At 45.7% G+C, this 17620-nt stretch overlaps 1 protein-coding gene across 6 annotated transcripts in view; it reads left to right on the top strand.

Annotated features, from left to right (window-relative positions):
* sema6e (sema domain, transmembrane domain (TM), and cytoplasmic domain, (semaphorin) 6E) overlaps positions 1 to 17620 on the top strand; it is a 142041-nt gene that overhangs the window by 98805 nt on the left and 25616 nt on the right. For 5 of the 6 annotated variants that reach the window (XM_035164083.2, XM_035164082.2, XM_035164086.2 and 2 more), the window contains 8 exons: positions 834 to 956; positions 1474 to 1562; positions 1704 to 1921; positions 2587 to 2718; positions 2958 to 3113; positions 5306 to 5482; positions 5882 to 6019; positions 14524 to 14601. In XM_035164083.2, the coding sequence (XP_035019974.1) occupies positions 834 to 956; positions 1474 to 1562; positions 1704 to 1921; positions 2587 to 2718; positions 2958 to 3113; positions 5306 to 5482; positions 5882 to 6019; positions 14524 to 14601 (1111 nt within the window). Of the gene's footprint in view, positions 1 to 833; positions 957 to 1473; positions 1563 to 1703; positions 1922 to 2586; positions 2719 to 2957; positions 3114 to 5305; positions 5487 to 5881; positions 6020 to 14523; positions 14602 to 17620 lie in introns of those variants that run through there. The other variant, XM_047340876.1, reaches the window with a different exon arrangement.

Genomic DNA, 17620 nt, shown 5'->3' with positions numbered 1-17620 from the left:
AAATGAAAGCAGTTCATATCATTTGAACGTTAAATTGATGTTTATTAAATCGGGAGGTCATCGTGGGTGAAACACCAGCTCAGACGCTGCAGTCTTGTGAGATCGAATGGATTTTCATGTTGAGCCCAGAAATCAAAGAAGCTAAAAGGCTGATTGATTTGAAAGGACGGACATTACCTGTCAGTTAATTGACGTTTTTATTGTACAGAAGTGAATAAAATCTTTTTTTGTACATGACGAGCACTGAATCAAACACGTAAGTGTCCATCTGCTTTATCTGCAACACGTTGTCATTGAATACAACGGTGCATGACACAAAAAGTCAATCATAACCTGTAATTTAAATGTAATAATAGCTTAAACTATATGTTTGGCTGCATCCTTTCTAAACCTCTGGAAACAGTAAGAGCTAAAAAGCAGAATATGAATAAAAGCAGTTCAGCCTCGGAGCTCCGATAAACACAGGGTTTCATCTGAAAATTGCTCTTTTGATGGGATCTAATCTGTGGTTAGGTAAATTTTTTTTCGTACTAATCATAGCGATGGAGGAAGCTGATACTTTGTGAACACGTCGGGGTCAATGAGGTTCAGAGGAGAGTGAAGAGAGAACCAGACCTGCGCTCGGCCCTGCCAGGTTTCCACTGACATTTATGCAAAGTTCACGCGGGGCGTTATTAAAAGTGACACGTTCTCCTTCATCTGTTCCCGCTGCCTATTTTCAAAGGGCAATAAAAGTCATCTGGGACCAAAATAGACACTTAAAAGGAGTGGTGTGTTTGAACTGTGATCCCGGGCCGTGTTTCTCAATAAGTCAATTACTCTCCCTTTCTCAGGTGGGGATTTCTACTCGGCCACCATGACCGACTTCTTGGCGAGCGACGCGGTGATCTACCGGAGTCTGGGAGAGAGCAGCCCCGTCCTGCGCACGGTCAAGTACGACTCCAAATGGCTGCGAGGTGAGAATCCGGCGTTTCACACGTTAACGTACAGATGTGACGACGTAAAGGTAAAATCTGGATTTTATCTCTGGACGTATGGAGTCGGGTTTATTATTTTATTATTAAAAGACCACGAATCTTTTCTCCTCAACCAACATAAGTTCCGTTGAGATCTGAAGTTCTTTAGTTTATCAAATTTCTAAATCTGAATGGATTCATAAAGAAATCAGGTTTAGTTTCTCTTAGATTCCACGAGAAACTTTTCTAAATTAGATTTTTTTTACAAGCTGGAGTTCTTCTCTGTCAGAATCATAAATCCTGTCCGAATGCTTCTCCTCATTGGTCTGTCCCATTATTGAGATTGGCCATTTTTAACACTGTCCCTCTTTTATTTCTCTCCTGGACACATTTTCCAAATTGAGCATCTGTGTTTTCGGCCTCGGCTGCCAGCCTGCTCACAATGCCCTGTCATGTTGGCAACGAGGCGTCTCCGCCAGCGCGCTTGTCACACATCTTTTCTCCTCGTCTCCCACAGAGCCCCATTTCCTCCACGCCATCGAGTACGGGAACTACGTGTACTTCTTCCTCAGCGAGATCGCCGTGGAGTACACCACACTTGGCAAGGTGAGGCACTCGTTTCGGGCCCGACGCTCTCCAGAGCTGTGGTTTCACTTCTTTCAGTTTCTGAAGCTGAACATCACATCAGTGTGTTGACGTCCTTAAACAACATCAGGTATAAATCAGGATCTCTCTCTCTCCGCTCAGGTGGTTTTCTCCAGAGTGGCTCGCGTTTGCAAGAACGACAACGGCGGCTCCCCGAGGGTCCTGGAGCGTTACTGGACGTCGTTCCTCAAAGCCCGGCTGAACTGCTCCGTCCCCGGCGACTCCTTCTTCTACTTCGACGTCCTGCAGTCGCTGACCAACGTGCTGCAGATCAACCACCGGCCGGCGGTGCTCGGCGTCTTCACCACACAGGCAAACAGGTCAGTGCTTCACGGAGCGTGCCACCATTTCACTGTCTGATGATTTCTATTTCCCAAAGTGAAGCTGAGGTCAGATCAGGAAAATACTCAGTGACGGTACTTGGTCTGGTGCCATACTGTGTGTAAAGATGGACGATATGACATCTCCCCCTGGTGGCTGGCTGCAGTACAGGTCATAAACCCTGCCTCCTCCATGTTAGCTGATGGGACATGGACCAAACTTTTCTAAAAGAAGTTTTCTTGGTTTTTCCATCCGTGGTGGAGACGCATCATCCATCTTTATTTGCAGGCTATGACTAGCACCGTGAAAATCCTGCCTCCAAAGTTGACCTAACATCAAACCTGAAGCTGTTTTTAGACATGAGAAAATGTTTTCATTTGTCTTTCACATGTGAAGAAGCAGCAGGAGATTGTTTGTGTCAGACTCGTTCACAACTACAGGAAAATGTCCAGAACATAGAGCAGCAGGAGGCAGGACATGAAATATAAATACTGCTTCTTTAGATAAATAAAGTAAAAACACAGACACGGCAAGAAACAGATAAATAAAAAAGTAGTTTTGTGCACATGTGGCAGTTTGTGTCGACCTTGGACACGAAGCTGAATCTCTGACCTTTGTCTCGCTCTTTGTAACGTTCTCTCTCTCTCTGTGATCTCTTCACCAGCATCACCGGCTCGGCGGTCTGTGCTTTCTACATGGACGACATAGAGAAGGCCTTCAGTGGCAAATTCAAAGAGCAGAGGAACAGTGAGTCGGCGTGGACACCTGTTCCAGAGGAGCAAGTCCCGAAGCCGAGGTAGAGAGGCAAACCTTTAAATAGCAAACTGTCACTTTCCAGGAACATGTTTCCCTGCGTCTGACAATAGAGACTCTGCAGCTGCTGTTGTTATTGTTCTGGAAGAATCCCAGCATGCACCTGTTTCCTCCCTCCTGCTCGTCGCCAAGAACAAACAGCTGCCAGTGCTTTTCTTCATCTGTGCCCATGAAAGTTGATTCGGTGCTGATGAGTTTTTCTTTTTCTCCGCCGCCGCACAGGCCGGGCTGCTGCGCCGGCGAGGGCTCGGCGGCGGCGTACAAGTCGTCCACCACCTTCCCCGACGAAACCCTGACTTTCATCAAGTCGTACCCGCTCATGGACGAGTCCGTGCCCTCGGTCAACGACAGGCCCTACTTCACCAGAACCACCAGCAGGTACCACATCTGTTCTCATGAATAAACCACAGAGAGATTTTGTGTTTAATCATTAGAATTATAATTTCTTTTGGATGTTTGGACTGATGAAGATGAGCAAACAATCAAAACGATGAAGCCCTCACTTTGAGAGTCTTTATAGAATCTAAACCGCTGACTGATCAGAAAAGAATCAACAGATTAACTGATTTTGAAATTAATCATGAGCAGAAACCAAATTTAAAAATGTTTCTACAATTAATTAGTATTTTCAATATTGATTTGCACTATAACATTTTACATCAGAGTAAAATAATACCCAAGTTAAGTTACGGTCTTAAATTCTTATTAAATTATTAATTTATGCTAAAAATTGTTATAAATTAATTTCCCCGCATTGTAGCTGATCACTTTAAAATGGATGGATTCCCGGTTTCAGCTCTAAATGTATAAAGTAGTATAAATATTCTGCAGCCTCATTGTAACTCATGATTTGAAGCCTGTTTGGCTTCGGTTGTGCTAAATGTCGCTAATGCACCACCTCGTTCACCATAACTCATTAAATTACCTGCAGGGCTTTTGTTCAAGTGCTCTCAAATTCTCAGTGTGCTCCTCTGAACACATCTTCATTAAATCAGATTTTTTTTAAAACACGGTGGTTAAATGGACGTCGGCGCTGCTGCAGAGCTTCGCTGTAATTATGACAAAGGTCTTCGAGAGAAAATACCTTTTCTGTCATGGTTAGTACGCAGGTATGATTATTTTCCATTTTCCGCACTCGGGGGCTGTGGTCAGTATCGATGTGTGAGCTCAGGTGGAACACACAACTTGTCCCTCGTTAAAATCCATTGGATTTATGCAGAGGTCGATTCCAGTGCACGTCAAAGAGGAGCCGCAGTGGAGGAGAGCTTCCTTCAGCACTGACCTGTGTGTGTGTGTGTGTGTGTGTGTGAGAGTTTGTGTGTGTGTGTGTGTGTGTGCGTGTGTGTGAGGTGACATTTGAGGATCCACTGATTTCACATGATGATGGGTAGAAGGTTGAATTGGTGATATGTGTCACTAGTGTCGCACAAACCTCAGACACGGAGGTACACAGGTAGATACACATTGTAGAATCAACTTACACACACACAGACACACACACACACACAGTGCACAGGAGCCTCTTCCATGCCTCCTTAAGCAGAGCCAGGCTCACAGCCAACCAAACGCTGCAGAGGCTCCATACCGAGGAAGCATGCGCCACTTCACATCTGGCGCCAAAACCATCACATCTGCCTCGCCTCGTCCCCAGAGAGGGGCTGGATAAACGAAACCGAACCAGGAGTGCATCACGCGATACTGCCGGAGTTTTTCAGGGGCCGTGCACGTCGAGTGCATGTGGGTAGACACACACCATCCTCCGTGGGAGCGTCTGGGAGCGACGGAGGGAGGAACCCGGGCACTGGAGCCTCCGCGGGTGTCCTTTCATCAAAGATTCTCCAAAGCAAGTGATGCCAAAGAATATAAGTGGGTTTATTATAGGAAGTTTGTTTGTTCAGGTCCCAGGGCCTGAGAAAGTGAAGCTGATCCCTCTGTCAACAGCCGCTGGACTCAAGGTGCCCTTCAGCCTGGTTGTTAGTCCTCCGCTGCGCCGCCGGAGCCAGCAGTCAACAGCTGTGGTGATACTGTGGTGATACTGGGCAGCTCCCAGGTGTGAGGAGCTGGACGAACACGAGGCAGAGCGCCGCTCGGAATAAAGCAGCAGCTCTGTGGACTTCCTCAGAAACACCAAACGAAAATAATAGGAAGGCTGTGAGTCACGATGCGGCTGCAGAGTGTCGCTGGAAGGACGGATCGATGGGACGTGGGTGGATGGATGGATGGAGGGGCGGAAGAATTAATGGGATGAAGGGATTAAGGGATGTAGGCGAGGATGGAGGGGATGGTGGGACGGTAGATGGAGTGATTGATTGCAGACTGATGCTTTATACAATGAGCCCGGCGCTCGCCTACTGTTTGTTTTGTTTACTGTGGGAAATTGACTTTGACGAAGAACGATAAGACACGAACCTGCAGATTTGACATCGTCGGCTCCTTCTGCTTAAATCAGCGTGAATAGAAACGTCAGCTTCACTTTGGAAGACGCGTCTGTCGAAGGAGCAGATTTTCCATTTTCAACTCCACTTCCCTTCGTGATTATTTCCCAATTTGTTTGTTTGTCTCTTATGCAGATTCAAGTTGACCCAGATAGCGGTGGATACGTCGGCGGGGCCGTACAAGAACTACACGGTGGTTTTCCTGGGCTCAGACAACGGCCACGTGCTGAAGATCCTCGCCAGCACCGAGGGAGCCAACGCCTCCTTCGGCACGCAGCTCCTCGAGGACATCGACGTCTACAACCCCAACAAGTGAGACGGTCTTTCCAGTTCAAGCGCTCCGTCTTTGTCCTTAATTGTCCGCCCTCGTTTTCACTTTCTTTGTCGTTTACTCGGCTTCTTTTTCCCACTTGCTCTGTTCTTCTCTTCTTCTCCTCTGATCTGTCCTGCCCACCCACTCCTTGGTCTATTGTAACGCTTTGCGTCACCCTGTACAGCCGGAGGGGGGGGCCTTTCTTTTCCCTGTGTCGTCTTTTGTTTTTCTGACTGCACGACTCGAAGAGTGCATCTGCACGGTGTTCGATTCACACTCGGCTCCGTGTCTTTTTCAGACGGTGCCGGTTGCAGCACAGTTAATTTCTTTTTGTAAAAAAGATGAAAGCGAGTGGAAACGTCTGATGGTGACAGTCGGTGTTTGTCCTCTGTTCCTAGATGCAACGTGCGGGGGGAGGACAGGAGGGTGCTGGGCCTGGAGCTGGACCGGGACCATCACGCCTTGTTCGTGGCCTTTTCCAGCTGCGTGATCCGGGTGCCACTCAGCCGCTGCTCCGACTACAGCACCTGCAAGAAGTGAGTCGCCTGTGGAGCACAGTGTGGGGTGGTTGGTTTTTATTATTTATCTAGAACATTTTCAACAAGGAACTTTCTCTGGAGTTTGTGTTTCTCATGTGGAGAAGCAGCAGGAGATGTTCGGGTCAGACTCGTTCACAACGACAGGAAAATGTCGAATCTCCTCGTCTTTCATCGTTTGACGTCTTCTACGTGTATTTTCCTTCTTCGATATTTGTATTCTTTGAATTTTGGAACACGCACACACTCACTTTCTGTGAATCTTCTGGATATTTTCTGGTCAGATCTATAGATGAAGGAAAATAAATAGAAGTCACAGCCTTTAATAGAAATATCCTCAAGATCTTTGTAGTATTCTCTGAGGGGAAAAATGTGGATTTGAAAGCAGGATAAATACGATTTTTAAGATGTTGGAAGGTCTTGACACCAGCCTGGAGAAGGAGACCACTCGGTGAATTCAGGGTTTCCTCCCTGTGCTCCGGGAATAGAAGGGCACCGGCTCTGCCAGGGAACTCGAGCAAAATGGCATCGATTTCCTCTGCAGCTCCCAATTTAAGAAATGTGTCCACTCAAGGGGCTGTTAGAGGGATTTGGACAAACGCCGGCACCAAATCACAGGTGTTAGTGGATCATCTGCCTGGTTCATGGAGTTTCCCCCAGAAAGGGAGGACGGGGAATAAACTAAGCAGCAGGAAGTTCAGTGAGGCCGAAGAAATGTTGTGTTTGGGAAACAGTCAAAGTTCTGATCGGATTCCAGTCGGAGCTTCGTGTTTAAATGTTCAGGATTAAATGTTCTCACCGAGCGAGAATTATCAGCTAGTTCATGATGTTTGTTTTTACAGTTTCCATCATTTACCAAATGACGAACAGTTTCTGGTTTCTGGAAACCAACCGATTTACTTGACGAGGTCACAGTACTGTGCATTAACTTTATCTTAGTTATACTTGGACAGAGTTATTTTAAATATAAGTATTCATCACTACTTGAACTGTTTTTTTATGACAGCAATATGCAGATTTGTGTCTTTGTCACTCCACATCAAATCAAATTAACGACCTTGTGCCAATAAATCCACTTTATCCATAGATAGACAGAAAAGGAAACCTGCCTCCTCCATGTTAATTGATGGGACAACAATTTATTTCTGTTTGGTTTTAATTACTTATTTGATGAAATGAAACGAGTGTGAAATCTCATGATTGACAGCTGAGAGTGACTCGTGATTGGTCAAAACCTGTATCTGGGATATTTGAGCATCATGTTTCTATCGGTGGAGGAAGTGGAGAAGTGTTTTTGAGGTTACTGAGGAAACTACAACACAGTTGCTTCTAAATTGAATCATTTTGGACGTCAGACAAAATAAAAGAAACACTCCGGAGTCAGAGAAAGTGTGCCGGTCATTTTTCAACTTTTTATAGACGACAGGAGAATCTCAAATAGCGAGAGAGAGAGAGACAACAGGAGATTCATCAATTATTAATCATTTATTAGTTGTGAAATGTCCATGGTGATCATCCGCTCGTCGGGCTGTGAACACCGTTGCCATGGTTGTTATTGTCTGGTGGAGAAGCTGTAAAGTGCGGCTGTCAGGAGGCCGACGCTGCTTCAGAGCAGCTTTACGAGCCGAGCACAGCGAAGCCTTCAAGCGTCTCTATTTTTCTTCAGCCTTTTGTTTTTCCAGGCGATGTTTTAACCCCAGCTTCAGCGCAGTTGCTCCCCAGTTTCGGAATCTATTTTTGGGGCTCTGAGGAATGTCGAGGCCCCACGTCTCCCCCCGCCCGGCTGCTCTTTGTCAACCCCTCTCACCCAGAGTCAGGATTTCTCCTCAGCTCCACCGGGGGGAATACAAACACACACACACACACAGCACCATAGCATGCTAACCCCTCGTTGTGAAGGTCTGGAGAAGCTCTCAAAATCACTCATTCATGAATTGGATCCAGCTGATTGGCCAGGAGCCACCATCGAAGCTGCAGGAGAGAGAGGAGGAGGAGGAGGAGGAGGAGGAGAAGGGGGAGAAAATGGAGTGGGTTTGCCTTACATAAGCTTACGGGCCGGCTACATCCCCAAATCCTGAGTAGAGACTACAGCGCACCTCCTCCTGGGATTAGGGGCCTTATAAGCCTCATCAGCAGCGGCCAGGAGGTCGGGTTTCAGCCGCCATGACCTCCTCCACCACACCGATGAATCCGTCTCCCTCCAGATGAGATTCACTCCATCTCTCCGTCTTCTGCCTCCATCTTCTCTCTGCTTCTGAATTCCTCGTTTCTCCTCCGTCTCACCGGAGTCGGCACCGTCGGGTTTCTCTTTTCACTCGAGGCCCTGCTGCCGATATTAGGTTTCAGAAACTGTTCTGAACCGCGGCTGGGAACTGTATGAAATGTGAGGTTTTAATAATGGAAAAAAAAGAAATTACAATGAGTGGGCAGAGGAGGCCCCCAAAACCCTGAAATACTCAGCTCCCAGTGTTTTATATGAACAGTTTCAGTGGCTGCGCTGAGATAAATAACTGTATTATTGTTGCTGTCGCCTACTGTAAAAAGTTCTGTTGATTTTAAGAAGTAGACGGAACAGGAAACGATAAGTTATTACGCCTTATTGTTTGTGGTTCTGTTCATAATTGATGTTGCTTCTTGTGAATCTTGCTCACAAAGCAACTGTTGAGATCTCAGACAACAAGTCAACACAGTGTTGTTCAAACCAACAGAACGTTTATTATCTATATCAGGCCTCAAGTCCTCGAGCACAAAAACGTCTTGTTCAACCCGGAGGAAGATCGTGGTCACGATGAAAGACGGTTTCTACTCGTGGTTCTTAAACAAACTGTACGTTCGCCATAAAGAGACATTTGTTGAAACAACAGTTAGTTTGAGATGAAACCAGCTCCAGTGGGTCTGTGTTGTGTAGTTTGAGATGAAACCAGCTCCAGTGGGTCTGTGTTGTGTAGTTTGAGATGAAACCAGCTCCAGTCGGTCTGTGTTGTGTAGTTTGAGATGAAACCAGCTCCAGTGGGTCTGTGTTGTGTAGTTTGAGATGAAACCAGCTCCAGTCGGTCTGTGTTGTGTAGTTTGAGATGAAACCAGCTCCAGTGGGTCTGTGTTGTGTAGTTTGAGATGAAACCAGCTCCAGTCGGTCTGTGTTGTTTGAGATAAACAGCTCCAGTCGGTCTGTGTTGTGTAGTTTGAGATGAAACCAGCTCCAGTGGGTCTGTGTTGTGTAGTTTGAGATGAAACCAGCTCCAGTGGGTCTGTGTTGTGTAGTTTGAGATGAAACCAGCTCCAGTCGGTCTGTGTTGTGTAGTTTGAGATGAAACCAGCTCCAGTCGCTCTGTGTTGTGTAGTTAGAGATGAAACCAGCTCCAGTGGGTCTGTGTTGTGTAGTTTGAGAGGAAACCAGCTCCAGTGGGTCTGTGTTGTGTAGTTTGAGATGAAACCAGCTCCAGTGGGTCTTGGTGTTACAGATGAAACCAGCTCCAGTGGGTCTGTGTTGTGTAGTTTGAGATGAAACCAGCTCCAGTGGGTCTGTGTTGTGTAGTTTGAGATGAAACCAGCTCCAGTGGGTCTGTGTTGTGTAGTTTGAGATGAAACCAGCTCCAGTGGGTCTGTGTTGTGTAGTTTGAGATGAAACCAGCTCCAGTGGGTCTGTGTTGTGTAGTTTGAGATGAAACCAGCTCCAGTAGGTTGTGTTGTGTTATTCCCTGGATGTGGGCTACATGACAGCTGGAAGTTGTGCGTCCCGGCCTCAGAAGCTGGATAAATCCCGTCTCCCCTCAGCAGCTAATGGATGTTCCTTACACAGAGCGGCTGCAGGCGAACATACACACCTCTGTGTTCATCAAAGCATGACAGCGTACGGGGCGAGACGGCAGAAGAGGAGTCTGAGGTTTTAAAGAGTGACGAGGGACGCACACCAACACACGTCGTATATATTCGAGCTGCGCGTTGGAGAAGAGACGTCACGCGCAGCAGGAACGACTTCGCTCGCTGCTTGGTGCTGAGCTCCACGGCTGGACACATCTGGCCTGTTTCCCCAGCGCTGCAGAGGTGCACAGGTTCATCTCCGTCATATCACTGAGGGGAGAGAAGGAGGCAGGCACAGTGGGGGGGGGATGATTCATATACACCTTGTGGCTCGGGTATGAATCATTTATTGAAGCCGCTCGATTCCCTGTCACATATTGGTAACCACACACACAGGCCGGAGCCACCTTAAGACCTCGATACCCAGCGGTGCTCAGTCTGTGATGCTTTGACAGAGCAAAGGAATAAATAACCGCTCAGGATTTTGTTTGGGGGGGGGGGACTGAAAGTTGTTTTTGATGATGAAGAAAAAGTTTAGGATTCACTCTGAAGTTTGGATTTTTTGCCACTTCCTGTGTATGTCTGGGTTCAGAGGAGGTGAAACACGACAGAGGATTGATTTCTGCAGTCGGAGCTCGGTGAAGCTCCTGGTTTCTAATTTTCAATTGATTTTTGGAGGCTTTGAATTTCAGAAAAGCTTTTGTTTTGTGTGTCTGTTGGTTTGTTAAATTATTTGTATGGATTAGACAAAACCTGCTAAACGGATTCCCACAGAACTTAGTGGGAGGATGTGGTTTTTCTCTTTTTAGATTTTCAGCTCTTTCCCGAAAGAACAAATAATGGAGTGTGTGTGCAATTTGGTTCAGATCCCAATAAAAGTGCTATTCTAGTTGGTTTGATGTTTAGCAGGGTTACACACAAACTACTGGATGGATTACCATGAAACTCGGGGGTGATACAGGTCCGGGGAAGAAGTGTTTTCCACTTTCTTTGACATTGTGATTGTATTTTTGATTTCTCTGAGAACTATGAGTAAGATATGTCGAAAAGATTCTGACATATTTAGCAGGTTGTTATTTTGTGCGGATTCTGTTTTGAGTGGATTCACTGCAGAAACAAATACTTCTAAGAAACCTGTAACTACCATGATGTGTATCTGAGAAACTGAATGTGGCCTTAGCTATAATGTGTGTTTGAGTTTGTGTCTCTGATGCACTCGTGATGTGCGTTGTGAATGTGCACGTTGTTCTGCAGAGCACTTTCCCCTCTGGAATCATAATTGGAGGAATAATGTTTGTTTACCAGGAAAGAAGCTCTTCTCCGAATCAGACCTAAAGACCTCACGGGATATTTGATGGAACACGAGGCAGCTGCTGAGTTCGAACAGAACCTGAATGAGCTTTATGAGCTTCAGTAAATCTGGATGAACCGCAGTGCGTTAGCATCATCGTGAAGAATGTGCTTCCTGGAAGAAACAACAGCAGCGAGTGTTTGTAAGAGTGCGACCTTCGGTGGAGCCTCGGATCATTTTCCCATGATCCCTGTGGTCGGTGCTGTCGTGTCAGGAAGAGACTACATGAGCAGTAACGCTGCTTCATGAGACGAGACGAGATAATTGGGCTTTATCGGTCCCACTCTGGGAGCTAATAGAGCTAAAAGGGAATAAATGAGTAACAAAATACAATAACAACATGAGGAACTATGAAATAAAAGGAATATGTACAATTTAAACATAATATAAACAATGTGACATTATTGCACAGATGGAATATTATTGTTTTACAGTTTAATTATAGATATTTTCATTTTGCAGCCGCTTGTTATTTCAAGTTGTGAGTTAGTCTGGATTTGTTAAGTCTTCATCCGGTTGTTTGCTGCCGTGTGTTGTTGTTTTTCTCGTCGTCGCCATAAAAAACGAAACAGTTGAAACTCGCACGTCTGCTCGTCAAACTCTGAGCTGCAGGCATCAGGCAGGAAGCGGTTCCTGTCGTGCATTACCTCACTCTGCCTGAGTGACACGCCGCTCTCTGAGGATTCCTCTGTTTACAGACGGAGGCTGACGGTTGTGCGACTCCTGCACGTTAAGTTTGGATTGTTGTAAGTCGTTTTTTTTTTTGCATTTTAAAAACAGGTCACAGGGGTTCTCATTAAAAACTTGCTCTTTGACTGCCATTAAAGGATCAGGTTTGACATCACGACGGGCGCACCCGGCGCCACCACCAGCGAGCTGATGGCGTTTCCGTTTCGTGTATTTACTTTCATCTCTGATGGCGTTTTTTCAGCACAACAGGCTAAAAACATCTCCAAAGCGACTGCAGACGTAAATATTATTGTCTGTTGTCGTTTCTTTTGTCCCCGTGTGCTTTACGCTCATTATGTCGGCGCTGCTGGGTACGATCGCGAGAGCCGTACGTTCTGCAGCGGCAGAATAATACCCTCAATTCCCTCCTTGACGCCCGGTGTTGTTTTGCAATGACACAGCGGCGGAGCGAAGGCCAAGAGGATCGTGAGACTGGGATTAAAAACTACAGACTTAAATGAAACATGAGGCAGAGCGGCTGACAGCAGATCAGCACAAGAGTTTAATCAACAGAAGTGACACGTGGCTCGGGGAGGAGGAGGCGCCGCCACGTTCCGATGCTGCCGGGAATTGACACCGTGGAGAATGTGACTAATGGCTATTGATGCCGGTTGATGCCGACGGCCTGAAGGGGAGGAAGTAAACAATCTGCACTAAATCACACAACAGACGTACAGTCAGAAGAGGCAGGTGATCCACTCGTCTGCTGACTGCCGACATGAGGCCGCAATATAATCAGCTGTTTTCTTTCCACGAATGAGGCCTCGCATGGTTAATCGGTCCAAATATAAACATTCTGCAAAAAATTGAGTTTCAAGAGCTCTTTCCTTCAGCAGATATTCAGCTCGTGTGGGAAATGTCGGCCTCCGCTCTCACTTTACCTGAGTTTGGGTTTAATGGGAGTTTTTCAACATCGACATTCATCTCAGTCAAAGAGAAGCTCAAACAAATTGTGAGTCTGGGAAACGCTTCAAATCTTAGATCCTTTAAAAGCTGGATTAAAACCAGACAACAAATAAATCACGATGAAATTTAAAACAAGTTATGAAAGCGCAACTTGACTAAATGTTGTAGAATGAACATCCCTGTAGACTGCAGGGGGCGCTGTGCAGGTTCTCGTGAACAGGTCTTTGTTGTGTTGGTTTTAAATTGTGTTGTTTTGTTGTTGTGCTCTGTTACACATCTCTTGTAGTTGTGTCCGTCCCCGGAGAGGAATCCCTCACTTGTGACTCTCTCTGAAGTTTCTCCCTTTGTACAGATGTTTAAACCCTACGAGGGAAAACTGTGAATATGTTCTTTACAAACACAAATCATTTGGTTTGTTTGTTTATTTTACCGCGACCAGGATATATTGATATTTTAGAATGAAGATGAAGTGATTAGATATTTAATTTACTCAATTAAAAAGATGAAAATTAGTTTTTTACTTTCATTTATTTCTCCCCGTCTTTGAAAGCCTGTTTACATCACTGAGTTTTTTAATCACAAAAAGGAAATCAGGCCTTTGTTTTTCAATTATGTTTGAGTCGAGATGATGCATGTCCATGTTTCTTCTGTAAATACTCATATTGTGTGCGGGGGAAATCATTCTCGGATCTTTAAGAGAAGCAGAAGAGAACAAAAAGCAGCTCCGCTCTTTAATTCCCTCCGTTAGCAAAGAAAACAAACGGATCTCTGTCCTTTAACTCTCATCAGAAACTAATCTGGTTGTGATCTTTCCCGCGTCTCTTCTCATAATTGCCTGCGTTTGTTTCCGCGCGGCAGATTGCGGTCGGGATACTTGTTAGTCAGTGTTTGTGACCGAGCTAATTACATATTTTATTCATACAAAGAAGCTCCACTTAAACAATCGTGTTCCCTTTGTAGCCGTGAAACGATTCAGCTGAACTGTGTTTAAACACCGAACGTCTGTGGGAGTGAGGAACACGTCGGAGCAAGACCATGAAGGATGAAGATGAGATGTAAATATTTACTCTGTGATTTCCGGATAACGCTGCTTTTGTTTTGTTCGTTCAACTTTTAACCAAACTGTTCACGTTTAACGCAGCTTGGTCGACTTCATTTTATGCATCTATCGTGTTTTTCTTTCAATCAGTTTCTGAAGCTGCTTTCAGAAGCTTCGCTGAAAGTTTCCGTCGAGGTTTTCTGTGACAGTGCAAATGTCCGAGTCAGTTGAGTTCAGTTCCCGAACTTTTCCAGCAAGTAAAACGTCCAGAAAATGTCCAAGTGAGTCGGACGTGAAACCTGGAAGAACACAAATCAGAAGAAAAAAGAGGAGCTATACACGTAGAAGACATAGACTTGGAAAGACGAGAAGATTCCAGAGTTTTTGGCGACTCTTGTGTGGATGTGTCATGTCATGTCCTGCCTCCTGCCTCCTGCCGCTAATGTTCTGGACATGTCCTGGGTCTGAAAGCTGTATTTGCCTGACGGTTCACACCAGGACACACATGAGCTCACTTCTTCGCTCCATGTTTGCAGCAGCAGTTGAGAAAGTGATGGGTGTTGTGAGGCCGGGGGCGAAGCAGAGCCTCGTTACCTAAGTAACATCTGCCGGGTTTCAAACACGTTTCTCTGTGCACCTCCTTCCATCACTGACCATCTGTGTGTGTGTGTCTTGCAGAAGCTGTCTGTCTTCACGGGACCCTTATTGCATTTGGCTGAAGTCAGGCAGCTGTTCCACGGTCTCACCTGGATTAAAGTAAGTCTTGTCTCACACACACACACACACACACACACACACACACACACACACACACACACACACACACACACACACACACACACACACACACACACACACACACTCTACGGCTGATGTTTTTGTCGTCTTCTTCTTAGATACGTCACCAGAGACACATTCAGTCTGATGTGATGCACTCAGATTTAATATGTAACTGTCAGATATTGTGGTTTTGCATTTTTTGTGTTTATGACATTTTAAAAAACAGTGTGTGTACTGGTTATAATTTCAAGAACAAGCATTACTATTCATTTAAGAAGTGTTTGACGTGTTAAAGTGATTCTGCTCATGGCTTCACTGCTTTTTGGCAGCAAGAGCTTTTTGCGTTATGCAAGATCATTGTTGTGTATCTGGATAAACTAATATGAAGACGCTCCCGGTGCTGAGAACAACTTCTGAAGTGTGAAATCAAAAATGTTTATTAACACACAGGAGATTTAATAAATCAGTAAAAGATTAAGATGTGAACTTTAAACCCGCCAACAAAGACAAGACACCAAATATTTCCGATTTTGGGAATAGTTTAAAAACAATGCGTAGTACACGATCCCACATGCAGATAAATAATGCGAGTTGTGATCAACTGTCAGAAAAAGTTGAATAAGGTGATTTTTTAACCTTAAAACTCTTAAGGAGAAACCTGAGCGTTGAGGCTTTTCATTATCGTTTCAATCAGCTGAAACGTGTTCAGAGACATTCTTGATGTTTCTCCTCTCCACCTTTTGCTTTGACAGCTCGCAGAGAAAACCACCCGTGCCCAGAAGTATAATATTCTTTGAACTTTATTAATGATGCAGCAGCAATGTTCCGCTCAGCGTGACTCACCCCTTTTACCTCCGAGGTCTCCAATCAGAAAGCACCAGGGGACCAACGTGTGCAGATCTGCTTTCTAATCAAACCCTCCAGCAGCAGGTTTCGGCTTCTAATTCTCCCCCGGACGAAGTTGTTGTAATTAGTGAGGCCGGCCTGTGTGTTGTTTGGTCAGTGGGATGGCACACGGGGCGGACGCAGCCGTATAAAGACGTTATTAGTTCTCTAACTCACCGTCACAGAGGACAGATTTCCACCTCGGTCAATAACGTGGAGCCGAGCAGGAGCGATCGTTTTCATATCCGCTCCTGCTCCTCGTGTGGGTCGTTCACATCCGCCGGACCCCCGAGTGAGCTGCTGAGGCCTCGTTCTCCTGATGATCAATAACTTATCTGCAATTAGACAAACGGGGCGACGTCAACATGATGAATATCTGACTGTAGTTTTTTAATAAAACGCTCTGCTGATCCCATCTGAGGCTTTAAACATGTATCCATCGCGTCTGAGGGATTAAAACATGATTAAAAACAGGAAGAAGTCAGTAATTATCCCTTAGACAGACGGAGGCTTGTGTTTTGTTTCGTCCATTGATGAGTTCGTCTTGTCAAAGCTCACGGATCCGGAGGAAGCGGAGCAGGACCACAGGGAATCAGTGGATATGATGCAAACAATTTCTCCGACAGTCTCCTGGTTAATGCTCCGAAAAGAGGCAACGTGAAGTGAAACTGAACATTAGACCTTTTTATTATTCTTCGAGCTGCTTTTTGTACAGTAGATAAAACACAACATATTTTCAGTCAGACCGATCATCGCACGGTTTCTCTTCATCTTCCTCCACATCATCGTTTTTCACGCTCTCGCTCTCTCGCTCTGAGTTTGTCTCATAAAAATCAGAAGTGATGTTCGGCTGCACGCGGCGTACTGCGCCGTCTGGCAAACTAAGAAAGACGGATGGCTGGTTGGACGAACAGATGGATGCATGAAGAGGGAGACAGATAGATGGATGTAGTGGAGGAGGAGGAGGAGGAGGAGGAGGGAGGAGGAGGAGGAGGAGGGAGGTGTAAAGGCAGTTAAAGCAACTGTTTTCTCCTCCTATTTGCCTCCTGGCAGTCGAGGACTTTGTGTGTCCCCATGTGGCTGATGTACAACCTGCTGCTAAATCACTGTTCCTTTATCTCTGTGTACACTGGTTGTAAACTGTGTGTGTCTGTGTGTGTGTGTTACCTCACACACACACAGACACACACAGGGAGCATCACTTCCTGTGCCGAGTGGCTTCCCACAGATTATTTTAGGGCCTGAAATGTGCAGACCTGGAATTACAACGTATCCTTTGCCCGGCCGGTCGGTCGTGTCACTGTCGCCGCCCTCACACACACACGGAGGCTAATGGGATTTTTGTTTTCTTTTTTTAGATGAGTCTGTGCCCTCGTATATTTTTAGGTTTTTCTATATTTTTGGGAAATAAGCCAGTTTCCCTCTCAGGCACGGTGACGTCCCGGTGTGTCGCGCTGCCAGAAATCCAGCTGTTTCCCGCAGCTGGTTAACTTATCAGAGTATAAAGACTGGAAGCAGCTGGTTTTTGTCTGGCAGCCTCACGGCGAAGACGAGTCTCCGTGAAGCCTCCGAGGCCCCCGGCCAAGAAATAATCAGGCACATAATCCTCCTATGAAACCACGACGTGTAGTTTTTACACTTCTGATCTCGTGCGGATTAAATAATCACGGGGCCACATGTTGATGACGGAGCGGTGGAGGTGCTGGTTGGCAGAGTTTGTGATCTGTGGAGGAGCAGAACTCACCGTGTCCCTGTTTCCTGCCTCTGGGCTCAGCTCGGGTAACAACACAAACACGAGCTTCTTTCTAAACCATCTTGTGGGTGTCAGACCTGTACAAGTGAAATGTGTCATGTTTGCTTTCTTGCTGAAGTTTATGCTCATTCATTAAAATTAATGACAGTGAGTTTAGCTTTAGAACGTAACAGATTTATTCCTATGAGCCTCTCGCAGACATAAAGGGTTTAATGTTTATGTTTGTGGGTTTGAAAACTTATTTTAGGGAATAAACGGTGCAGAAAATATGTCTGGCACTACGTAGCTTAGCATAAACACTGTAGATAGATGGAAACAGCTAGCATAGCTTTGCTCATTGCTAACAAAATCTGACGT

Source organism: Hippoglossus stenolepis, chromosome 8 (assembly GCF_022539355.2).
Source record: "Hippoglossus stenolepis isolate QCI-W04-F060 chromosome 8, HSTE1.2, whole genome shotgun sequence".
Taxonomy (NCBI): domain Eukaryota; kingdom Metazoa; phylum Chordata; class Actinopteri; order Pleuronectiformes; family Pleuronectidae; genus Hippoglossus; species Hippoglossus stenolepis.
The sequence above is the reverse complement of the archived record's forward strand: the minus strand, read 5'-3'. Positions and strand labels throughout refer to the sequence as shown.